This window comes from Nothobranchius furzeri, chromosome 11 (genome assembly GCF_043380555.1).
Source record: "Nothobranchius furzeri strain GRZ-AD chromosome 11, NfurGRZ-RIMD1, whole genome shotgun sequence".
Taxonomy (NCBI): Eukaryota; Metazoa; Chordata; class Actinopteri; order Cyprinodontiformes; family Nothobranchiidae; genus Nothobranchius; species Nothobranchius furzeri.
In genome coordinates this window covers 41,400,535-41,426,742 of record NC_091751.1, presented here as the reverse complement: position 1 = coordinate 41,426,742, position 26,208 = coordinate 41,400,535, and the positions used below count along the sequence as shown (strand labels likewise).

Genomic DNA, 26,208 nt, shown 5'->3' with positions numbered 1-26,208 from the left:
GAGTATTCCCTGCATTACCAAGGTAGGCTTGCTGCATGTTTTTCCTCACTAAAACGCCTCTATAGGGAGCCTTAGCCACGCTCATCTACTTCTGGACCATGGGTCCCCGGAACAGGGGCGTGTCCAGGGAGTGGCCTGGGGTAGCACATGCCACCCTTGGAATCTGATTGGCCACCCCGGGTGCCACCACACTAATTTACTTTTAAATAGGCTTTTCATTGTCCACAAAAGGCTTGGGGTAAAACAAAAAAAATAACCATTGGTGCCACCCATGCACAAAGTTGTGCCTCACCTGGGCCACCCCATTTTAAAAGATCTGGACACGCCACTGGCCGGAAGAACGAAAAAATTAATGCAATTGGGCTAAAAACGCTATTTTCTAACTCCACTTGTCATTTCCTATGGATTTCACATATGATGTCTGTGAATTTTAAAGACACATTCTGATACAAAGAACGAGCTTGTTTTCGATCTGGGGAAACGCTATTTTAGATTTTGTGTGAAAATAAGTCCAGAACTACACATGTGCATCACGACATAGACGTCATCTAACCAGACATGGAGAAAACTGAGGGAAAAGGGCTGTAAGTTCAGCAAACTTCTCAAAAGGTGGAAAGAACAATCTGGTCATTTGGTAAGTAGCAGCTACTTTGTGGAGAGGAGATTATGTGGTGACGTCACACATGCGACGTGACGATTTCTGGTGCGTAGTCATGCTAATTACGAACTTTTACAAGCTGATAAATCTCAAAGTACGTGACTGGCGTGGTTGAAACACCCATCATTACTTTTCATTTAAATTGCAGTTCCAGGGCGTAAGGCAAAGCGGATTAGAAAATAGCGATTTTAGCCCCGTTGACTTGCTTTCATTTTTTCGTTCTTCCGGGGACCCATGAGCCGACCGGAAGGAGAGGAGACTTAGGCAGATCAATTCAATTCAATTCAAGTTTATTTATATAGCGTAAAATCATGACAAGAGTCGTCTCAAGGCACTTCACACAGTAAACATTCCAATACAGGTCAGTTCATTAAGCCAATCAGCAAAAGGTTTCCGATATAAGGAACCCAGCAAATTGCACCGAGTCACTAACTAGTGTCAGAGTCTTTACAGCAATCCTCATACTAAGCAAGCACTTAGCGACAGTGGAGAGGAAAACTCCCTTTTAACAGGAAGAAACCTCCAGAGGATCCTGGCTCAGTATAAGCAGCCATCCACTACCACTCACTGGGGATCGAGAAGACAGAGCAGACACACACACACCAACACCAACCCACCCAGACACACACACAGCATATATACCAAGTAGTGTTTCTATGGTTATATTGTGAAAGTCTAGTTTATGCTGCGGGCAGCTCCTTGAGAGACACACTCATTGAAAGAGACACTCTGACACGTTAGCTTGTTTGAATTAACGTGTGTCATCAGAAAAATTCAAACCATTTTTAACAGAGAAATTGAACTTTCAAGTCAACCAAAGTGCGTTACTCCGCACTCGCGCTGATGAAGCATAAACCAGGCTTTAGAAATCAGCCTGAACCTGCTCCAATGTGGGTGGAGTCTCTTTCTTCCTCACTCATCTACGTTCTCTCTCTCTCTCTCCCTAACTCACCTGCGGTGCCATTATTATCAGCTCTAGCAGCGCTGTGTGTGGAAAAATAAAACAGAGAAAGTAACCTAAACGTGCAGCTGTCAGCTGTGGAATTTGGCTCGGCTCTGGATTGTACACCCCACCCCCATCTCCTGTGCTGGCTGTTGCCGCCGCCGTAACATGAGGGGAAACCCCGGCTGTAAAAAAAGTTACACAACTGATCCTGGATCAGTCATAAACTGCTAAAAAAATGCAGCTTTGACAGTCACGTGATCATGCTGTTTGAAATCGCAATTTTGGTCCAAAAACGATAGATCGTTCAGCCCTAATAGGGAGCCAAACCCCTCCTTTCCACTATATGTGAGAGTGTCATGAAACAATCTACGCTGCAGTTAGCTGCCGTTATACTGGATGAGTTCCTTTCCACCGGCAGCTAAGTGTGTCGTTTTGGGCACGCCCCAAAAGTGAGGGCCCATTATCATTACGTTTTGAATCTATTTTTGTTGCGCTACGCTTCCTAAACAGTTTAGATCGAGCCAGACAGGAAGTCAAACACAAAAGCAATGTAGAACATCCGGAAACTTTCAAAATAAAGGTCGTGTGAAGTACGTCATTGTTACGGTTGGCGGCCCTCGGGCCAGCTTAGAGCTGGTTTGGAGTACTGGCGGCTCCGCCCACACCAGATGGAATGCACAGGTGCTCCACATTCCACTGATACGGACGCGGTAAAAGAGGGAGCTCACAGACGCACCAGGTAGAGGGGGGGGACTAAAAACTGCGGAGTGAGAGACTGCAAAAGTCTGAGACGTGAGAGATGGACGAACACTGCGCCATTAAAAGGAAGAGAGATGAAGGACGAATGAGCCTGAGAAAACTGTTAAAGTTCGAATGACTGCTGGAAAGGGATCAGCCAAGGAGCGGGCGGAGAACTGATGGGGATCATGTGAAACTCAAGCTGGACGGATCCAGAGGAGCCCGACTGAGAGCTATGAGCAGCCGAGCCAAGCCAAACTAGGAGGAGACCCGTTTCGGACCTGCAACCAGAACCTGGCGTTGGGGTGTGCGATCCTAAGCCTGTACTTGAACTATGAGAGACACAGAAAGGTTTCTTGCTCAGCAGTTTCAGCTGCAACATTCAAATGGACAGGTCAGAATTTGGTGTAAAACACTATGAGCCACTCAGAACTAGGGTTGTCACGGTAACCGGTGTAGATGTAAACCCCGGTAAAAAAGTGGACAATAATAATAACCGTCTTGTTTTTTAAAAACTATATTATCTGGGTGGGTTTACCGTGGCTGCGGTGTAGGCACGCTGACCCTTACCAGCCACCGTATCATCTGCTGAAGTTGCCGGCGGCACATGCGCACTTTGTTGTTTACAACCAAAACTTTCTTGAAGCTAAAGCTGAAATAATGGCCAAAGGAGGAGACGGCAGCGCTCAGGACATTTATTATCCCTCAAAGAAGACAAAGATGGAAGTATGGGCATTTTTTGGATATTTGAAGAAAGCAGAGGGACAGTTGATAGAAGACGGCTATCCTGTTTGCAGCACGTGCAGAAAAAGTGTCTGAAAGGCAGCAATGCTTCAAATCTCATGACACATCTGTGTGACCATCACCCACAACTCTACAGTCAACGCAAGGCAAGCTAACGTTAGCGATTTAGCTAAAATGCGTGATCCGAGGATTTGGGTTGAGGGAGAATGCAACGAGTCGCTATATAAAGCAGCCGCAGCGCTGCTACCTGCATATAAACCGTGTCGCGGACACCGCCATGTTGAAATGACGCTTTGCATTACGGGGCTCCCAGGGGCAGATAAGAGTTGGTCTCTCTCCAAGAATAATTATGAATTTAACAATGATTACTGCCTGACGACATTTTCCCACATCTGCAAAGCTCACTGGAAGGACACAAACCGAGGACAATATTTTCCTGATAGGGTTTATTACTCAAGTAAGGGTAAAAAGGTATCTGATTAGAAGGCTACTTGAGGACTGAGAATGATGACATCAAACAGACAAAACATAAGAAGTTATGGGCAAATATTGGTATTTTAAAGACTAAAGGGGAACAATGTAAACAAATAAACAACATAAATACAAAATAACAAATTTTAGGCAAAATTTAGACAGAAACTGAGGACAATATTTTCATGATATACAGGGCTTATTTAGTTGTCTGAAAATGTAACGCGTTGAAAAAAATACCGCGATAATACCGAAAACCGTGATAATTTTGGTCACAATAACCGTGAGGTTAAATTTTCACACTGTGACAACCCTACTCAGAACCAGCTAAGCATCATTAAGACCTTTGTGACCACAGTGATCCCATCTTCTGATGGCTACTTCCAGCAGGAAAATGCACCAAGTCAGAAAGCTCATCTCAAACTGGTTTAACTGGACTCCAACAGTCTCCACAGTGACCTGATCTCAATCCCTTCCAGAAACATTAGGATGTCTGGTGGAACGGGAAGTTCTCATCGTGGATCTAACGACGTGATGCTATCATGTCAGCATTGACCAGAATTAAAGCTGCGATAGCAAATTTGGAAAACAAATTAGCTTAAAATATTTTTTCATGTCTCTTAACAAAGTTATAACATAATCGCTATAAATAACACAATATAAATATATTGTGAAGATAAAAAAAATTAATTAGTCTCTCACATTCATCTAAAAACCCCAATCAATAACACATTTCGGACCGAAAGCAACCATTGGACCATTCGGTTGTTGGTCTTGTGGAAACGCAGCACTTCCGCACTTCCCTCGGTCGTCCATCCATTACGCACTTGTGGATTTATCAACAGAACACTGGTGTGAGAGTTGCGGGTTAGGGTTGGAGGCTCTCCACTCAGTAATATTAGAGAAGGAGAAACAGATGGCTGCTACCGCTTCAACTTTGGGACAAACTATCAGAGTCCAGGCAATGGTGGCAGAGGAGTTAAGTGCCCACCACGTAACTAGAGGGTCGCAGGTTCGTGCCCCACTCAGTCAAGTTGCCGTCATTGTGTCGTTGGGTAAGACACTTAACCTGTCTTGCCTGCCGGTGGTGATCGGATGGACCAGAGGCACCAGCATTTGGCAGCCTCACTTCAGTCAGAGCACCCCAGGACAGATGTGGCTACAATGTAGCTCATCATCACCGGCGTGTGAATGTGTTTGCATGGCTGAATGACTGTTTAGTTGTAAAGCACCTTGGGGGGTTGTAGAACCCTAGAAGGTGCTATATGAATACAGGCCATTTACCATTTACAGAGTCCCAAAAGAAAAACACCATTTGAAGTCACAGACAACAAAAGTCGTATGGACGTAGAAAACAGCAACTGGCGTTTAGAGCTCTCCCATTTCTTCTGGCAATGCAGGTTTCCTGTTCCGGCAGGGCAGAAGCATCTAAGGGAAGATACCCGAGTGGAGGGGTGAGTGTTGCTTGACCATGTTTAAAACCTAGCTGGTTTGCATAGTTTCTATAAAAGCTTTAAGGAAATTCTGAATGTAAAATGTATCCAAAACAGTACAAACGAGGTGGTGAGCATCTTTTCTACCATCTGACTTTAAGGTGTTGGACAGACATGAACAATTTTATGGTTTTCATGAAAACCTGGTAAATAAATTAAGAAATGCTTAAGGCCTGATTTATAGATAAAAATTGAATGTTTGGAGACACATCTAAACTTCTAACCTTCTGAAGGCTGTCTCTTATTAAAGGGGAACCCTGTTTGTTGACTTCCCCACAGCTCTGATTGAAGTCACATCATGTGTGAACACTGGAGGATGTTGTGTGCACAGCTGGCTGGCCTCCCCAGCCAGGCAGAGCAGGGGAAGCCTGATTAACACAATCAAGGACTAAAAATAAAACACAAACCTAGTTTTTCCTGAAACCATGCAGTGGAGATAAAAAGAGGGAAAACAACACAAACCCACAGCTGACAAAACAGAGGTGGTTTAATTACCTCCGCGGAGCATCCTCTCCACCACATGCTGCTCGCATTTGTCCTCATATTTCTGCTAAAACTTGCAATGACTCCATGTGGCTCCCTGCTCACTCGTTAGACAGAAACATTTAAAAGACACAACCCCTCTCTTCTTCTTCTTACCTTCCACATCCAGGCCATTCTGTCTCTCCACGCAGACAATGGTGGACCGCTTGAATTTCTCCGGCTCCACAACGCATTCACGTCTTCCCCTTTCAACGCACGTTGACTCACGTTTTCATCACGGGAGAGGACATGGACACGGTGCGGTCAAATGCGGGTTCGGCCCCATACATGGACGTTAGCGCGAACCGCTATTCGTCTTCTCTTTCTCGGTTTTTTCCCCCTCTAGCATGGATCTGCTGGGACCTGGTCCAAAGCTGCGCTCCCATTGGCCAATCAGAAGATGAGTCCCGCCCCTCAATGGGGTCACGTGACTCCCAATTATTCCAATATCAACATGAGGAGAGCTGACCTGATAAAAGCAGGAGTCCTTTCTACGATGAGCATCTTAGAACAGCTTTATATTGATGTGTGGACGACGTCATAATAAAAAAAAATATATTTTGAATTTGCAGTTTTTATTGTTAACGTAATTTTAATGAACCCTCAGCATCTTCTATTCAGTAGAAACTCATTTTTGTTCATTTAGATTAATACATAAACATAATACGTATTGAATGTTGTTGTGGTGTATCTTATGTCCCTCTGGGAAATGCGTGTCCAAAGCTCAGCCCCAATTTGGTGCGTCGCTAGACTGTCTTTCAAGAAAAGTAGAATTTTGTCCCTTCAAGAGGCTGCTGATGCAGAATAACATTTTTACGTTCCAGTAAATACAATTTATTTCAAGGTTAAGTCTCATACGAATTTTAGTCTTTCATTAACTAGCTTTTTATTATTATGAAGTAATTTAATGGAAAATCAGACAAGAGACCCTCACAGACTGTGAGAAGCCATGTGAAAAAGAGTTACCCATCCTTTTCTCGTAGCTGATAATAGTGTAAATTTCAATTTTAAGATCAAAAATACTAGAAAATAGTCAACCAATTTTTAAATTTTGTTAGGACAAAAAGTATAAGGCCATTATTGTCTCCAAGCTATACAATTTTACAAATATTTTCAATAAATACTTAAATTTAACTGCTCAAATTACAAAAAATATTAAAACAAGAAATAAAAATGAGTGAAATACTAATTTCAAGGTGTGTTGAAGGTGTATTTTTATTTTGTAGAAAATAAGAACATTTCTGACGAATGAGTGATACATATTGCTGATTGGTCAAATGTTCCAGAGATGTCTTACATTTCAATTCAATTCAATAATTTTATTTCACTCAAAATTTAAATATACAAACCTCAAATCAGAATACAATTGCCAACAGAATACAAGCATTCTAGTGAATACAATAATTCGAGTGAAATGGGGGAGGAAGAAGAAAAAATCTTATATGACCTACCCCCTTTAACTAAGACAAGATAAATTACAAAAAGTACAAAATGGCCTTATACACAAAAAATAAACCGCTCTCTTTCTGCCACAAATAATATCAATACTAAAACATTAATCCTCCATCCTCAACTCACCAAATCATACGATTTTAGCATTTTATCTTTATACTTTTTTTAAGTGATCAGTAGTTGTACATTTGTTTAATTCATCATCCAGGTTATTCCATAATTTCACACCATATATTGAAATACACATTTGCTTTAATGTAATATGAACAAATTTCCTTTTAAACTCTGGTTTCTTTCTACTCTTATCATTTTTTGGGATCAAAACAAAGAACCTTTGTAGATTAGTTGGCAGTAAATTATTTCTAGCCTTAAACATAATTAGTAAGATGTTCAAGTTAACTAAGTCTTTAAATTTCATAATTTTAGATAGAACAAAGTATTTGTTAGTATGTTCTCTCGGATTTGCTTTATATAGAATTCGCAAAACTTTCTGTAACAGAAACAAAGGATTAGTGTTTGTTTTATATGTATTGCCCCAAATCTCAATACAATAAGTTAAATATGATAAGATAAATGAATAATATAATGTCTGAAGCGTTGAAATTTCTAGAATACTTTTGACTTTGTTTAAAATTCCAATACTTTTGGATATTTTTTGTTTTATATATTTTATATGGGATTTCCAAGTAAGTTTATGGTCCAAGAGAACCCCTAAGAATCTGACTTCATTTACTCTATCAATTAAAAAACCATCAATAGACAATGTAACTGTCATGTTCTGCGGGTGGAGGTGGCAGACCATGTGTGGTGGTGGGTTCCAGGAGGCAGAGGATCAGGCAGACGGATGTAAAAAAATAAAAAGATGTTTAATCGGTAGGATGGGAGCAACAGGACGAACGAACATGCACAACGACAATGAACCGACAAAGACAACAACCAGGAGGGAGGTATAAATACACAAGGGAATCAGGAACACATGGGCAGAGTAATCAGGGACAGGTGAGAACAATAAGGCTAATCAGGGCAGGAGAGACACAGTCAGGGAGGCTGGGGCGGATCATGACAGTAACTAAATCATTTGTTTTTCTGTTACCAAAAACCATGAATTTTGTTTTATTCCAATTGAGAAATAATTTGTTGTCATTGAACCACTTCTTAATTTTAGACGTCTCACAAACCATATTTTGAATAATAATTTCTAAATAATTTCCAGAACAAAATATATTTGTGTCATCAGCAAACAATATGAACTTTAATACTTTGGACACATCACAAATGTCATTTATATATAGAATAAAAAGCTTAGTGCCCAACACTGACCCCTGTGGGACACCGTGTGAAATTTCTAGTGAATCTGAAATTTCATCATCTAACTGTACAAATTGATTTCTATTGGTCAAATAACTACTTAACCAGTCATGGGCGATTCCACAGGATGTAGATTTATGTGATCGAAACCCATATTGACTCTCACTCAGGAGGTTTTTCTTCTCAATAAAGTTATCTAGTGTCTGAACAAACCATTTCTCAAGCACTTTAGAAAACTTATATTTGAAATAAATAAGATACCTGGTGGGACAGACGGTTTGGCTGGCCACCAAGGATCTGCCCCTCAAGGTGGCCAGCAAAGAAGCTGGCCCCAGGTTCATTGGTCCGTTTCCCATCACCAAGATCATCAATCCGGTGGCTGTCCGGCTCTGTCTGCCCTCGGCTTTGAAGGTACACCCTTCTTTCCACGTCTCTAATCTGAAGCCCGTTGTCTCGTCCAGGTTGTGCCCGCCTTCAAGACCCCCTCCTCCCACCCATCTCATTGATGGGGCTCCTGCCTTCACTGTGCGTCGTCTGCTCCGTTCCAGGAGGTGGGGTCGGGGGCTCCAGTACCTGGTGGACTGGCGGGGCTATGGCCCAGAGGAGCGGTCCTGGGTCCCATCCTCCAGGATCCTGGATAGGGCCTTGATCAGGGAGTTTCATTGTTTTCACCCCGATCAGCCCGGACGGTCGTCTGGAGCCTCCCGTTGGTGGGGGGGGGGGGGGGGGGGGGGGGGGCATGTCATGATCATGCCCTGATCTCTGTGTTTTCCTGTCTCCCTGCAGCAGCAGTAATCTAGCTGATTAATTCCACCTGTGCTGCTTCCCTATTTAAGCACCTGGCTCCTGCTGCTCAGTCCAAGATCGTCTGCTGCCCTGTCACAGTCCTTCGAGCGTTTGAACCTGTCTGCCTGCCTGTTTATTACTGACCTCTGCCTGCCTGACCATGGAACCTGCGCATGCCTGCCTGTTTGTTACTGACCTCTGCCTGCCTGACCATGGAACCTGCATGCCTGCCTGTTCGTTACTGACCTCTGCCTGCCTGACCACGGAACCTGTCTGCCTGCCTGTTGCCCGACCTCAGTCTGTCTGACCACGGAACCCGTCTATTGCCTCAGTTTCAGCCTGAATCTGAGTACTCACCTTCATCGGCATCCCTCATTGCTGAACACCGCTGCTGTTTTCAGAAGGACACGTCACCCGGAACTGACTCCATCTGGTCCATATCGCTTTAACAAGTGCTTGAATAAACTCTGTAAAACTTTCTCTGTGTTTGGCTGTTGTTGGATCCAGGTGATCGTCACTAGGTCTGACCGTGACACCGACCAATAAGCTCATGAATCTAAATAAGAAACTGAAATCTTTCATCAAATTACCTCATTCGGAAACTGAATATAAATTATTTGTAAGTAGATCCTTATCTGGAAGTTGCAAAACAGAAAATATTGTAGTTAATCCAAAGTTTTTTGCTATTTTTCATTTGTTGAAATTTGATCAAATGTTTCTGACAATTATTTACCACTTTTTCATGTTTTTAAATAAAAATAATTAAATCAGCTTTGACAGAAACACATCTTCTCATAGTCCAACACATTCTCACAGAGAATGTGTTGCACAGTCAGCTTCTTTTTCCCCCCAAATCAACACATTGATTTGTAAGCTGTTTTTTAATAGAATTGTGGCGTAAATATTTTCTGCGAGTCAAATGTAATATATTATAAACACAGTAGAAATGTGGCAAACTGAAAAAAAGACCCAGGAAAAGTCTTCAAATCACTAAGATGTTAATTTTCACTCAAAGTACCACAAACGACATGTTTAAGGATTCTGATGCTATGCGTTATTACACCACTAATTGGGGAACACATATCTGGTTTGTTTTGACAAAAAAAACGAGAGAATGTGTTTAAAATGTAAAATGTTTTAGGAAGACAAAGAAGATGGAAAAATGAGGAAAAGTAACAGTTTTGTTTGTTTAGGATCTATCTTCTACGGTGGCCCAGAAGGTTCAAGGAAATTTTAAAGCTGCAGCACAACAATAAAACCTGCAGCAGAAGCAATAATAAAATTACTGTTAAAAATACTAAAAAATATTAAAACTCAGCTGAAACTTAGTTTAAAACAGAAGTTGTGTGAATATCTTAACTACATCAAAAACCAACGTAAATGTGAGAAAACAGCATTCAAGACATTTAATAGGAAACACCACAGTAAAATTCTGCAAACTGGTGTTTCTCTTTTTCTGAAGTTGTTGGTGTACTTCTTTATAATTTTAGTAATATTTTCTCATTTTATTGTGGCTTCCATTGCAGGTTGCTGTTGTGTTTTAGTTTCTCTATTTTGTTGAACCTTCAGAGCCACCGTAGTTTTCAATCTTTGAAAAATTGAATTAAATTAGAAACTAAAGAATGCAGCACAGCCTTTTCTCAGCCTGCTGTTTTTGAATAAAACTGATCTTTGCTGATCTTTGCTGTGAAGCAGCTCTCTGATTTCTGTTCTAGGCCTGCTGCAGGCTTCTGCCCAGATGATGCCGCCTGAACGGGTCTCTGCTGCCAGATAATGAAGACAAGCTGTCATTTAAGTAAAGTTACAATCAAATCAGTGTTTGACCACTGTTCACTGTCTCAGTAGATGAAATGCATGAAAAGGTGCTGCAGGTTGTGGAAAAGGGATTCTAACACCACTGAAATGAAATCCTATTTAATGGTGCAGCCGACAGTGATGGAGGAGTCCAGATCAGCGGTGCTGATTGGTCAGAAGAAAGCTTTGAAATGCATCCTAATGAGGTGTATTATGAAGACTGGTTTGGTAAGGAACATTAATCCTAAATGAGTTGATAAAGGCACCATTTAGGTAACCATTGGCTTGTCTAAAAATACTCTAAATCCCACAGATGCTGATGGAGAACCTCAGCATCAGAGAGGGAGCCGGTGTGGGTAAAGCTACGTGAGTTGGTGAAGGGACAAGAACCTACTCTGAAGCCACTCAGGGAGGAGAACCCTGAGCCACCCAAGAAGAAAAGATCCCTTCTACTAATGGGATCAGACTCAGATTCAGATAAGGAGACAACAGTAGACAACACTGTGGAAAGGTACAAGGTAGAGCCCAGTGCCAATTTAGATCAGTGTACACTGAAGTGGTGGTCGGAACACACTGCTGTGTATGGTAAGATGGCCCAAATTGCCCGTACATATTTGGAGACTCCTGCCACAACTGTCCTATATGAGAGACTTTTTTCTTTAGCCGGCCATATTGTGCAGAAGAGAAGATCTACAGTGGTGTGAAAAACTATTTGCCCCCTTCCTGATTTCTTATTCTTTTGCATGTTTGTCACACAAAATGTTTCTGATCATCAAACACATTTAACCATTAGTCAGATAACACAAGTAAACACAAAATGCAGTTTTGAAATGATGGTTTTTATTATTTCAGGAGAGAACAAAATCCAAACCTACATTGCCCTGTGTGAAAAAGTAATTACCCCCCTTATTAAAAATTAACCTAACTGTTGTGTTTCACACTTGAGTTCAATTTCTGTAGCCATCCCCAAGCTTGATTACTGCCACACCTGTTTCAATCAAGAAATCACTTAAATATTAGCTGCCTGACACAGAGCAGTAGACCAAAAGCTAGACATCATGCCAAGATCCAAAGAAATTCAAGAACAAATGAGAACAAAAGTCACTGAGATCTATCAGTCTGGTAAAGGTTATAAAGCCATTTCTAAAGCTTTGGGACTCCAGCGAACCACAGTGAGAGCCATTATCCACAAATGACAACAACATGGAACAGTGGTGAACCCTCCCAGGAGTGGGCGGCCGACCAAAATTACCCCAAGAGCGCAGAGACAACTCATCTGAGAGGTCACAAAAGACCCCAGGACAACTTCTATAGAACTGCAGGCCTCACTTGTCTCAATTAAGGTCAGTGTTCACGACTCCACCATGAGAAAGAGACTGGGCAAAAATGGCCTGCATGGCAGATTTCCAAGACGCAAACCACTGTTAAGCAAAAAGAACATTAGGGCTCGTCTCAGTTTTGCTAAGAAACATCTCAATGATTGCCAAGACTTTTTGGAAAATACCTCATGGACTGATGAGACAAAAGTTGAACTTTTTGGAAGGCACATGTCCCGTTACATCTGGCGTAGAAGTAACACGGCATGTCAGACAAAGAACATCATACAACAGTAAAATATGGTGGTGGTAGTGTGATGGTCTGGGGCTGTTTAGCTGCTTCAGGAACTGGAAGGCTTGCTGTGATAAATGGAACCATGAATTCTACTGTCTACCAAAACATCCTGAAGGAGAATGTCCGGCCATCTGTTCGTCAACTAAAGCTGAAGCCATCTTGGGTGCTGCAGCAGGACAATGACTCAAAACACACCAGCAAATCCACCTCTGAATGGCTAAAGAACAACAAAATGAAGACTTTGGAGTGGCCTAGTCAAAGTCCTGACCTGAATCCTATTGAGATGCTATGTCATGACCTTAAAAAGGCGGTTCATGCTAGAAAACCCACAAATAAAGCTGAATTACAATAATTCTGCAAAGGTGAGTGGGCCAAAATTCCTCCAGAGCGCTGTAAAAGACTCGTAGCAAGTTATCGCAAATGCTTGATTGCAGTTATTGCTGCTAAGGGAGGCCCAACCAGTTATTAGGTTCAGGGGGCAATTACTTTTTCACACAGGGCAATGTAGGTTTGGATTTTGTTCTCTCACTAAATAATAAAAACCATCATTTCAAAACTGCATTTTGTGTTTACTTGTGTTATCTTTGACTAACGGTTAAATGTGTTTGATGATCAGAAACATTTTGTGTGACAAACATGCAAAAGAATAAGAAATCAGGAAGGGGGCAAATAGTTTTTCACACCACTGTAGTTTGTCACCAGACAATGTGACCAAGCTGGTCTGCTTGAGTGACTGGTGGAAGAAGGAGAAATAGAGCTTGGACTGATTGACCAAATGCTACTGACTGTAAATAGTTAATCATGACCTATTCTGTAGACCTACAGTGCAGAATTCGTTGAACTGAATAAACAGCTATTAAACACAAATACTTATTGATCATTATTTATTTTCATCATCAGTTATTGTAGTAAAACTGCTTTATCAGTCTGTGATGCATTTTTGAAACAACAAATACGCCTCCATTTTCAAAGACTTGCTTTTATTCATTATCTAGGTAGCACACACACATTATTTCTTTGGCAGAATTTGAATGAGCCATTTTAATCTAGATTAATTCCAAGATTACGGCGAGATTAATCTAGATTAAAAAAATTAATCTATGCCCACCACTAATTTTAATTCAAGTTCAGTGCAGAGTTTTTACCTGACAACAGCAAAACACTGACAGTCTTAGGCAGAAAATTAAAATTTTAACTAAAATGCACTAAAGTGCAAAACTATTGACTACACGTGTCTGCAGCACGATTAGACTTGCATTTATATAATTAATCAGAAAAAAATAGTTGATTTGGGGGTGACTTGCTCTTTAAGTGACAGTGTGACGTAGATCTGTCAGGCTTTTCCAAACCGGGGCTTTTCAGTCTATTTGCCATCAGAAGCTAATGCAGAAAATAGGTGTAGAAAACTTTTATGTTCAGCCTGCATGAAAAACTCCTTTTTAAAAAATAAGTAAAAAATTGTTTCCCAGTGAAGGACCGCTTTAAATCTTTTAAAGAATTCAGCTAATTTTGACAGTTAAGCTCAACTGCAGCTTCAGCTTAAAGCCTTCAGCAGGTTTTCAGCTACATCTTTGCTACAGTTTGTTTTTCGTGGTTCTTCGTCTACCATCGAGTAAGAGGAGCTTGTTTTTACCTCAGCTCACATGTTTCAACGTCTACTCCCACCTTCGTCAGCGCTATCGCCGATGTTGGTGGCGTCACTTCCGTGCATCTGTGGGCAGCAGAGGAGGTTCAGCTACTTCATTCATGCATTCATTTATCTTTTTTAACATCTGAGTGTTTATACTGCGACCAAAGTTTCCAAACAAGCATCCGCTGTCCACTTTAATACATGTGAAACATCTGGTGTGAGTGCAAGGGCTGTAGAGTTGGACTTCCTGTTGGAGAACATCAAGCATGGTAGTGATCTCAAACTGTGTGAAGAGTTTAGGGCTAAACTATTCTCCAAAGTGCTTCATGCACATCACAGTGGTGTGGTTAACTTAAAAGTTTTTAAAGTGTTTTTTAGTTTTTCCTGTGGATCGACAGGATGCATTTTCATCTCGTGGATGGCTTCTCTGTATTTAGTGATAACAAGAGTAAGATGGCGGAAGAGAGAGAGGAAAATGTGCTGCAATGTAAACAAACATGACAGAGTGAAGAGAGCTGTGATCCATCCATCTGCCTCTGCTTCTTTTTCTCACACTTACTTCTTCCTCTCCACCCTCGTACCGCGCTCTTCATCTGTCTCTTCCTCACTAATGAGTGCCGGTGGGGTTTATCAGTAGCCTAACAACCAGCATGTCTCTGTCCAGAAGCCAGGAGGAGAGGGCACACATCACTGGTCCTAAATAAATACACAAAAACACACAGCAATGTGTTTTCTGCGGGTTCACTGAGAATATCTCAATGAAAATTTCAAGGAAGAAGACACAAAAGTAGAAGAATCAGAACAAAACAAAGTTATAACAGAAAAGAATCATTGGCTGTGTCTCAATTCAGGGTCTGCATCCTTCGAAGGACCCAGCCCACCCGGCCGACATGGGCTGCGTCCTCCGTCGGCCGGGTAGACCGGATGTTAACGGCTGTGAATTTGGACAGGCCTAGCCTTCATGAACTCCCTCGGCGAACGTTCCGTCGCCTAGCAACCGTGGAACCGCTGGGCAGAAGGGAGAAGGAACTTTAAACGATGGAGCTTGACGTTTTATTTAGCTTTTTAACCCCCAGAAACCCAAATTTAGAAAACAACTGCAAAATCTTTTAACCTTTCACATGTTGTTCTAGGCCAGATAAACGGGCCTATTTACACATTTTAACAGCCAATAGTGTTGCAGAACTGAACAATAGGACCTATTAGCAATGTAAATGTGGTTTTAAAAAGAAAAAAATGGGAAAGGTTTATTTTTGTGGACTTAAATCTGATGTTGTAATGTTACAACCGTGGGTCTCTGGGGGTTAATCATTTCCTTGACTGTTGGAGAGCTAATTCAGAGAAAATACTTTAGACAAGCTGAGCCTGAGCAAAGATGTGATAATAGTTTTTAATACTTTCTAAGGGTCTTAATTTGACCAAAACCGATTTATCACCTTTTAAGACTTTAAGACCCAGCGGATACCCTCTAGTAAACAATTCTCATTTGTAAACAAAAATCAAATTCAAGAGTTTAATGCAGAACTGATTTTATTTAGATATTTCTTTTATATGTACATGTTTAATCTTTATTAACCATTTTTTTCTAGCAAAGTAAAAAGCTGTCAAAGTTCTTCCTTCTCTCCTGTGCCCTCTGCAGCCTCATGTCCTCCCTGATCAGCTCCAGAAGCTGGTCATCGCTGGCACCTTCCCCTGGATGCCCATTTTCTCCAGAATAGTCTTAACAAACATGTAAGAAAAGAAACAGGAAGAGAAAAGAGGACAACGGGTTATTCCTTTCATGTTTTCGCAGAAAAAAATAAACTCAAACGAGTTTTTGAAATATGAGATGTTATTGTACCTCCATGCCACAGCCGCCGAATACTTTGCTCCAGTGATCATGTGGTCAATCTCTGCCCTAAGCTTAATAAATTCCCTGGTTTTCTCTTTTGGTCCTAAAATACAAACTTCTATTAAAATCAGGGGGAAACGTAGCGGGAGAAGTACGACACCGAGCGGCCGAACATACGAGCCGAGACCGCAATACAAGCACTTTTACTGTAACATTTTTAACTAAAATAACGTTCATGTATCACAAAAAGTCCTTAAACTGACAGTTTTCAAGTTTATACTTACATTTATAAGCGCAATCCTCGCCGACAGCTCCCGCTTCACTGTCCGCCATTGTTTTTTAAGTTTTTCTGCCGGCCGGCCCGCAAGGCATCTTGGGAAATGCTACCCATTGAAGGATACACCGGACCCATCCTTCATTCAGGCGAAAAGAAGGCCGCATTCGTCTACCGCATTTGAAGGAGTCTTCGAATTGGGACAGGCCGAGTCGCGGCGCTGTGACGTAACCGGCCGACGAATCCGGCCGAGGTAGGATGCAGACCCTGAATTGAGACACAGCCATTGAGTGTGAATCAGGAGTAACATCTGCAACTCCAGAGAGTCATGTGATGAGAAATAGTAGGAATTGTGTGTTCAGTTTAATCTCGAAACTCCAAAGTGTCCATAGCATCCAGACGGCAGGGGCTTCTCACCAGTATGGAGCTCAAAATCCAACATGGCCGCCTCACTCATAAAAAGTGATGATAGCTGAAGAAAGAAAAAAAAACATATATTACAATTCTGGAAGTCTGTTTCCATTAAATCAGTCATGTGCTTTGATTGTTTGATGTTTTACACAAGCAAATGTTGAAAGTGTTCCAATTTAGGTATAATTCTTCTAATCTTCTGCAGAGGAGGTCCTTGTCTTTGTCAGATGGAGGAGATAATTAGCTGGCCCTAATTACTCCAGCAGGAGTGGATCTGTCTTCATGCTGCTCCAGATACGATAGCCCTCCTCTGCTGTGGAACAAAGTCAGCAGTGAGTGTTTCTGGCCTCAGACGCTGATTACTTCACTATAAACCTGCATCAATCATAGATGCTCCAGAAGCCTCGTGTTAAATCAGTTGTGAGTGTGTGTGGTGGCCTTTTTATGTCACTGAAATGACCTGATGTGAGTGTTCTGTTTACTGTGTGGCCATTAAAGCTGTTGCTGAGTGAGCCCGTTTGGACCGAACCCCAGGAAGGTGCAGGACCTCCTCGGCCAGCAAGCCAAGTAAATCAGCAGGGCTGCTTCAGACACTGGAGCAGAAACATCTCAAATGAGCAAGGACCACCATCTCTTGGGGGGGGGGGGGGGGGGGGGGTTCACACAGAAAACGGCACTTGATGGGTCTGAGCTCCCAGCATGCACTGCTTAAGGAAGTGCCTGGGAGTCACAAAGGAAGTCACTCGTTCACACGACAGCCAGTTCTCCTGATTCCTCTGAGACAAATCACACACTAGCAGATGGAGGAACAGATCTCCCACTACTAAACACACGCACACACACACACACACACAGTTTTGACTCAACTGTCCACATTAACTAGTACATGTCATCAGGATAGTATTTCAGCTTCTGAACCTTCTTAGGTTGAAAGGTGACAATATGTGGATCTGGTAAGGATCCATTTATGTTCTGACTGTTCTACAATTAAACTAGTTTGATCCTTTAAAGGTTTTACTGCGAGCATCTTTTACCAAAAGCTCTTTGATGTTGTCCTTTGTCTTTGGTCAAGAGTTCAAATCCCTGTGATGGTAACATTACATGGTTCTGTTGGATGTTTCTTCCTGTTAAAGGGGAGTTTTCCTCTCCACTGTTGCTACATGCCTTGTTAGTCTGATGATTGCTCCAAAGTCTAACACAACAAGTCAGTGACTCGATGCAATCTTTTGGGTTTCCTTACACAGGAAACTTAAAGTAGCTTTCTGGAGTTTTCCCCTTTCAGAAATGATGTATGATTTGTCAGAAATCTGTAAAAGTGATTATCTTATCATGTTCTGTGATAAAATGTAAGCAATACATCTTTTTATTTTAAATTTCTTTGCTAAGCACGCCCCATGCCCCGCAGAGCTCTGTGCAATAAGAAATTGAGCACCGACCAGAACCAACCAATAGTGTTAGACTACCGCTTACATGCTTCAAATTTAAGGAATACCTTGGCTGATGCAGACTTGATGAACTTTTCAAATAGTAAGTCTTTAAAATATAAATATATGAAAACACAGCATGACACGAGAATAATACTTGTAAAACAACGTGTTTTAGCTCCGTTTGTCAGCTACAGTAGCCCATTAATAAACAAGAAACATGAAATTGTCATCTTAAAAAACGAATCGAGAGACTATTTGTGTGATATGCTTGTCAGCCACTAGATGGTGCCATCGGATAAGAGAAGCACTCCGGAAAAAGAGACTTTAACACCCAAAATGAACTGTATTCAATTATAATGTTTACTACTAACAACATGGTTGACTGTCTTCACACGCTCTCACGCCACACCTTCAATTTCTCACACTGAATAAAGTTCATCTATCCAATCACATTGCATCGCTACTCTACACATTCCCACTACTACAGCGCTACAAACTCTGTTTTAAATTGATTTTAACTAAGCAATGAGAGGAAATTGATGCCTGCCAGTGGTGACAATTCTAAACTACATTTTAATTCTATTTAACCATTTAAAGGTGTGGTTGACTCATTTAATTAATACATTTGCAGTGGTCTCTAATAGGAATTAATGCCTTCTAAGACTCATTATGTGGGAAAAAAAGCTCCGGTGGACTTGTTTGAGGAACTACACGTGAGCCATTTTAGAGTTGAGCTGAACGCGACAGGATTTGGAGTCTTATTTCCTGATATTTGGACATCTCTCTTCTAACAGCATTGTGACTCTCCCACTGACTCTTTGCTTTGCAACGTTGATGTTTTATCTCCACAAATAACACAAGCCTGAAGAAGTTCTGCTGTGGGGCGGAGTTGCTGATGCTAATGGTTAGCTTCTACGAGTCGCCGTCGCAAGTCAAGATGGATGAGTCCATGAATGTTAAGTGACAGTTTGTAGATCTCTCAGTATTTTTCAGTGAATTTCAGTGAACCACACCTTTAAAGGTGCATTATGTAGAAATGAAGTAAAAATTACATCCTGTGGTAAAATTTGGTTACTGCAACCTCAACAACTCTGAAGATTTTTGCCAGCCGTTATCAAATTGCAATTGTTGGCACTGCAGCATCAGTTCACAGGAGACACGGCAACCCCACACTCACTGATGGTAAACAGTAGTTACATCCCTCCTTCCTTTGTTTTGAATGGAAAAAAACTGACAATCCCTGCAGCCAGCTGGATGTGTCATGCCCATCTACCGTGGTCCGAGGAACACCCGACCTTGGTTTTTCTACACGGGTGTTATTGTGCACAGGGGGCAGCTGTGTGGAGTTGAAAATAATGAACTTCATAACCTTACACCCAAAAGAATGAAAAAGTGAATGTCAATGTGGCAAAAAACGCAATTTCCTAATTCCGCTTGTTTTGTGCCATGGATTTCACATATGATGTCCGTGAATTTTATAGACACATTTTGATACCACGAATGTGCTTATTTTCGAACGGGGGAAATGCTATTTTAGGTTTTGTGTGAAAACCAGTCCAGGACTACAAATGCGCTTCACAAAAGTGACATCATCGAACCAGACATGGAGAAAACTGAGGGAAAATAGCTGTAAGTTCAGCAAACTTCCCACAGGAGGAAATAACCACCATAGATCTGGTCATTTGGTAAGTAGCAGCTACGCTAGGGAAGAGGAGATTGTGTGGCGACTTGCCAATTTCTGATGTGTATGTTAATTACGAACTTTTACAAGCTGAGAAATCTCAAAGTGCGTGACTGGCATGGTCAAAACACCCACCATTACTTTTCATTTATATTGCAGTACAACATATGTGCGATCCAGGGCATAAGGCTAAGCAGATTAGAAAATTGCGTTTTTAGCCCCGTTGACTTGCATTAATTTTTTTTGTTCTTCCAGGGAGGGAGGAGGGGCTCCCTTCCTTGCAAAATGCCTGAAACATTAGACTCTTGTAATTTTCTCTCTGTAAAATTCTCACTATATTATTTAATAATGCACCTTTGAAAAAAACATTTTTTCCTCTTCATATCAATAAAGAAAACTCTTTGTTTGTCCTCTTGGGACCATCAATTATAAGGAGAAGAGGGAAGAACATTCTTTAAAATAACAGGGCTAAGGGCATTTGTGGTATTGACAACGGGGGAACTTGCTTAAGTCTTTTTTTTCATATTTTTCAGCTAAAAACACAATTAAAGCTGCATTTTTGCGTGTTAAAAACGACGACTGTATAGAGTCTGCTAAACCCAGCTAGCTGCAGGCGCTAAAGTTTTCATGGACTTTTTATATGTGACAAGAGGTATTGGCGCCCTCCAGTGGCCTTAAGCTGGAACTACACTTTAGTTCTGTTCAACCTTCTAAGAACATTTTAGCCTCTTTATCTAAATAAAGCTGAAAAACTATCTGTGTTTGTCCTCTTGGGAGCAACAATATTAAGGAGGAGGAGGAGAGGGATGTACTTAGTTATTTTGATGTTATTCAAAATAACAGAGCTATGGGCATTTGTCTGTTGGCAACAGAGGAACTCGCTGTAATCGTATTTTTTCTTATATTTTCAGCTAAAAACAATAAAAACTGTATTTATGTAACAGTGGTTGTATAGTATTGAGTCTGCTAACCCCTGTCAGCTACAGGTTTTCCTCATGGTTTCCCTGGACCTTTAAAAACGAGAAGGGGTATTGGCACCCTCCAGTGGCTATAAGCTGGAAGTACAGTTTAGTTCAGTTATACCCAGGTGTAGGGAACCCTGATCCTGGAGTTACTATCCAGCAGGTTTTAGACGTTTCCCTGCTTCAGCACTGTTGATTCACCTGTTCAGCAGCTCACCAGGCTTAGTAGAAGCCAGTTAATCACCTGCTGATTAAAATCAGATGTGTTGAAGCAGGTAAACCTCCAAAACATGCTGGACATTTTAGGTTCCCTACCCCTGATCTAAAAGAACATTTTAGCATCCTTATCTCAATGAAGATGAAAAAAAAATCCTAATCTTAGTTCTTGTCCTCTTGGGAGCATTAATATTATAGAGAAGAAGAAACTACCTTCAAAAAGTTACAGTATCTCCCTAGAAACACTTTCTGTAAATTCTTTCATAATAAAACGCTGTGGCGTTTAGGTCTTAGCAACAGGGGAACTAACTAAACCCTATTTATGCAACATCATGATGGTACTAATGGAATTTGTTCCTAAGCTGTTTGGATCACCACTCACATCAAAATGACAAAAATCCAGTGGTGAAAAAGTTTTCACCAGTAAAAACTTAACTAACAGGAGGTGGCTCACTTTTAGTGAGAGACTCACACAATGTTTTGTTTTGTGGTAAAGGAGCTGATTATGTTAACATTTATTATAGCTGTGTGGTGTTTTTACATATCAGTGATCCCAACTTCCATTTTGCCTCTGAAAAAAGAAATCACATTATCTCTTTGATAGAAATTATTCTACTGGTCTTTGCTTCCCAATTAACCCTAAAATTGCTCAAACTGGACAGAGTAACAGCATCATTTTTGCTAAATCTAATGTGGTCCCTGGTTCACAAGCTCATCAATGACCTTTTCGTTTAAATAGTGTATGTTGGACACGCCGAGTGGAAAAACGCATCAAACATTAAAAACTGTGGACCATTTTGATGACTTTTACCAGTGGTGTCCAACTCTAGGTCCGTATCCTGTAATGTTTTAGTTGTTTCCCTGCTCCAACGGTCTTCGTCACATGGTTGAATCACCTGTTCAGCTGCTCATCAGGCTCTGCATAAGCCTGTTAATCACCTACTGATTAAAATCAGGTGCGTGGCCCTTGAGGACCAGAGTTGGACACCACAGGTGATGGAGCAGCCATCTGGAGGTAAACCACAGCCGCCTCTGCAGCCTCAGGGAGAAACGTTACAGAAGTAATTTAGTTTTACTAAATCTGCAACCACATCAAACACAGTTTAATAACGGAGGTATCAAAGTAGTTTAAAGAACATTTATAACTGAAAAGCTTTTATGTACATTATGTTTTAAGAGCAAGTCACCCCCAAATCAACTTTTTTTTTCGAATAAACTATATAAATGCGTGTCTAATTGTGCTGCAGACACGTGTAGTCAATAGTTTAACACTTTAGTGCATTTCTTGTTAAAATTTTAATTTTCTGCCTAAAACTGTCAGGTAAAAACTCTGCACTGCATTTGAATTTAAATCTGCCATCGCTATTGGCTAAGAGGTACCCTGTATTTGTTAGCGGCTCCGCCCTCTCGGTCTGCTGGGCAACAGCATTTGTTGCATTTTTCAAACAGGAAGTGGGAGTTGAGTACGAATCTGGTAGGGGGTGACTTGCTCTTTAAGCTTTAGATTACAAACCCATCAATGCTTGTTTAAAAGCTTCTAGATGAACATATTTGATCATTTTTACTATTAACGAGCCAAACACCGCTTCATAAAATACCTGTACCTAAGAAAAAGTTCAACATCCAAACTGATTAGTTTTTTATTTGTGTAAAACAGAAACTTCTGCAATCAAACTTATTATAGTAAAGTTGAATATCTTAAAACTGTGATTTTTAACGCTGAATACAAATATGAGAACGTTACTGAGTGTCTGCAGTAAAATAGTGAAAAACATAACATAAACAAGTTTCCTATTGATGTGAAGCTCATTTCTAAACCGATCTCAAGTTGTCTTAGTGAACATAAGTTATCAGATCTGTAACTGGAACAATGTTTGGCTTCTAAATCAGAAAAAAAAAACACTAGAAATTTGAACACTGGTGTGATTTATTTACTCTGTACCAACGGACACGGATCAGTTCACAACAACAAAACAAACGTTTGACAATAAGACAATAAAAGTGAAGAATTTACGACTCAAATGTTTAACAGAAATTTCCCAGAATCCTTAGAGAGCTGTGAATAGGTTTAATAAATAGTGAATAAAGCTGTAAACGTAGAATATTGTTTAGTTAGGTTTCCCAGAAAGCCTGTCTGCTGCAAACACCGTTAGTGTCCTCCACATCGCTCTTGCTGCTCATAAAAACGCCTTTTATGATTAAAAAGCAGCTACGTAACTGCTAAGAGTTTAAGGTGCCAAAAACACTTTTTCCTCCCGGCTGAATCCAAAGTTCCACATAAACAATAATATTAATTCTTAGCTGCAGCTGATGGAAGTGATGCATTTAAGTGTAAGGAATGTGTTTTTAAATTATGTTTAAACTTCAACAGCTGAAACACGATACGCTGGATAGAAACGTGAGCAGAGGAAGGATTAAGGCCGAAGAGTGAAACAGAGATGAGTCCGGATCCACTTCCTGCTTCCAGCTGAGGGGAGTTTATGTGAGGGTAGCGGTGTTTGTGAGGATGATGATGGGCTAGCTGAGGAGGTCGGGCTGCAGGTGGACCCTCTGCAGGACGTCCTCCGGCATGCACAGAACCGGATTTACTGCCTTGATCTGCTCGTCGCCGAGGAGAGAGAGACCGGCGATCCCGAACAGAGTGTGGAAAGGATCCACCTGCAGAGGAGAGACCAGAACATTCAGAACACTGGAGGAAAATCTGAGCTCTGCTTTTCAGAACACGTCTCACCACGTCTCCTGGTCGGTCTGCAAAACCTCCCGTCTCCTCGTCCTGACAGGCCAGAATAAACCGCCGCAGCTTGGCTTTGTCGATCCAGTGGATCCGGCCGATGATCTTCAGCGATGCCAGAACCCACCACGAGTAGCAAACATCTGGGAGCTGCGTCAGATGGAGGTTTGATTAAAGACAAGTCTTAAAAAAAGGGTTTCTTTGGTCATTTTTCCAAACAAATCTAAAACCAAACATCATCAGGAGGTGGCAGACCTTCTCTGGTCTCCCGTTGAGGCCTCCAGATGGCAGCTGCCTCTCACAGAGCCACCAGCCCAACAGGTCGGCGTTCAGCTGGTGCAGCTGGCCAGTGAGCGACAGGAAACCAGTGCAGCAGTAAATCTTATGAAAGCGTAAAAAAGCAACAGGGGGTTTAATGTCAGAAGATTTTTCATTCTATTATAAATTGAACCTTTAGGTTTTTTTACATTGTTGTTTGGGGACAAAAACTCACCTGACCAGCGTGAGACTCTGAACCAGGTCTGCAGCCAAAACCTCCATCAAAATTCATACAGGACAGGACGAACTCAACCGCCTTGTCTACGTTTATCGAGTCCATTTTCCCCTGGGAAAGGACAGATGAAGACTAGAAAGTAATCTTCAGAGGTATGGTTAATCTGACTAAATAACAAACTCACGACCTCCTTTAAAAAGTTCACAGACATCAGGAAAAAAGATGCAACTGAGTGAGTTTTATCACAGAACTGTTGGTTCAGCCTGCATTACGGTTATTTTCAGACAAACCCGTACGTACCAGTAACGCTAGCGTAGCAACCGCACAGAAAGAAAAGCGTGTGTCTATTTCTCCTGAAAAGAACGAAAACTTCAGTTACGATAAAGATCTTTAAATAATCTTATAGTTAAAGCTTGTGCACAATTCCAGATGCAGCTCCTTATTCTCAGACATCTAAGAGTTTGTTGTGCAGGTTTCTCTAAAGAGCTGCTTTGCTTTGTGAAAATGACTTTTTATTTTTACTCTAAATGAAAGAGAGAGTAAAGCTCGCTCACCCCATTTGTCCCCTGCAAAAGAGCCATCCTCCTGCTGAAGCCCTTTCACATATTCCACCACTTTGTCAACATCGATCGCATCCAGGCTGTCATACAAGCACAAGATCTGAGAAAGACGTGTAAAAATAAAAAGATGTCAACTAAAAACCTTAAAGAAAAACACATGTGATCGTTTAGCTCATCTGAGTTTTCCTCACATCCTTAGCATTTGTGATTTATTATAATGAGGCTTTGTGTCACCTGGATGGCGCTGAGGGTGTACAGCAGGTGTGGGTCATGTCCAATACTGGCGCTGACGCCTCCACACTCGTGTTGGCAGGCTTTGATGAAGTCTATGATCTCCTGACGGCTCATCCTGGGCAGCTGACCCATCAGATCCATCACCGTCAGCCCCCAGTAGATACCGCTCATCCTCAGGTACTCTGACAGTGTGTACTCCTGCAGCACAGAGGTGTCAGATTTCATTAACACCAAAGACCAGGTACAGTTTGATTTTGGGTTTAAAACATTATTTAATTCCTGTTGCAAAAACCCGTTAAACCAAAGTAAAATTTCTTATTTGTGCACACAATCTTAACCAGTGAATCAGATGATCAGGCTGCTGTAGTTGCTGAGAGTTGTGGAGGGCAGTTCAAAATTTTGCCTTCTTGGCAATCTGTTTTGGGTCCAGGGGAGATCCCCACTGATGTGGGTGCTCATGAGACGTGAGGGCCGTCTCTTTAGTCTTATAATTATTTTTTAAAATGTACATCTTTGGTTTCTTTAAAGCATTTTCTGTCTTTTTTAATATACTTTGTGGAAAATTGGGACAAAAAACTTACCTTTTAAAACACCTGAATGCATCTTTTATCTTAACCCAAAATAAATAAATAAAACGTTTAAAACTTCTGAAACGAGGTTTTATCGACAGAGGCAGATAAAAACGAGACGACACAAATCCTACAAACTAAGTGTAAATAAAACGTCACTCACATAGTCGTCCTTCTTGGACCCGTAGGCAGCGATGTAATCTGCATGTTTGTCCAGCAGCAGCCAGCTGGGAGCGTCAGGTTTAATGATGACATCTTTTAGTTGAGCACTCTGACAAAAACACAACAGAAACGGTCACAAGACACAACTACGCTGTAGTTAAACGAATACAGGAGGACACATTGTTATGACTAGCTGCTAAATGCTAACAAGGGTAGCATCCACTTCGGCACAGCATTTAAATAAAGAAGACAAGATAACATTTACACACACTTTAATTATAAAACGATGCTCTAAAGCACAGAAGAACAAGTGACGGATTACCATTCTGACATATTTTGCATGGTCAAGCTACTTCCGGCCTTCTTCTTCTACGGTTTTAAATGTCGTATAGTTTCAGACTTTACCGCCACCTTCTGGTTTGATTGAAGTATTACAAGAACAAAATATCAATTTGAGTTATTTATTGTGCGGTTTTGAAATCAAAAATACTAAGTGTTTTGTAT

General features: G+C 41.2%; 2 protein-coding genes and 1 long non-coding RNA gene across 4 annotated transcripts in view; all 3 read right to left on the bottom strand.

The window, feature by feature from the left end:
• The window catches only part of st6galnac3 (ST6 (alpha-N-acetyl-neuraminyl-2,3-beta-galactosyl-1,3)-N-acetylgalactosaminide alpha-2,6-sialyltransferase 3), a 224,980-nt gene extending 219,023 nt beyond the window's left edge, over positions 1–5,957 (bottom strand). For both annotated transcript variants that reach the window (XR_011515474.1, XM_015956171.3), the window contains exon 1: positions 5,690–5,957. Coding sequence is in view for 1 of the 2 variants with exons in the window: in XM_015956171.3 (XP_015811657.1) it covers positions 5,690–5,707 (18 nt within the window). In the remaining variant the exon portion in view is untranslated. The remainder of the gene's footprint in view (positions 1–5,689) is intronic.
• A 9,708-nt stretch (positions 5,958–15,665) lies between these two features.
• On the bottom strand, positions 15,666–16,544 carry LOC129163821 (uncharacterized). The gene is made up of 3 exons (XR_011515473.1): positions 16,269–16,544; positions 15,994–16,087; positions 15,666–15,872 (listed from the first exon to the last, which is right to left on the bottom strand). It is a non-coding gene; the product is annotated as an uncharacterized lncRNA (long non-coding RNA).
• A 6,320-nt stretch (positions 16,545–22,864) lies between these two features.
• rabggtb (Rab geranylgeranyltransferase subunit beta) lies at positions 22,865–26,150 on the bottom strand. The gene is made up of 9 exons (XM_015956168.3): positions 26,027–26,150; positions 25,706–25,813; positions 24,974–25,171; positions 24,734–24,839; positions 24,480–24,532; positions 24,180–24,290; positions 23,942–24,067; positions 23,687–23,836; positions 22,865–23,613 (listed from the first exon to the last, which is right to left on the bottom strand). The coding sequence occupies exons 1-9, from the start codon at positions 26,027–26,029 to the stop codon at positions 23,473–23,475; spliced, it is 996 nt and encodes a 331-aa protein (XP_015811654.1). The 5' UTR covers positions 26,030–26,150; the 3' UTR covers positions 22,865–23,472.
• Between the last annotated feature and the right edge of the window lie 58 nt (positions 26,151–26,208).

Coding starts and splice junctions, on each gene's coding strand:
- rabggtb (XM_015956168.3), bottom strand. Junction 24,840..24,973: donor ACACCCTCAGCGCCATCCAG/GTGACACAAAGC, acceptor CGTCTTTCTCAG/ATCTTGTGCTTGTATGACAG. Junction 24,291..24,479: donor TTGCTACGCTAGCGTTACTG/GTACGTACGGGT, acceptor GTCCTTTCCCAG/GGGAAAATGGACTCGATAAA.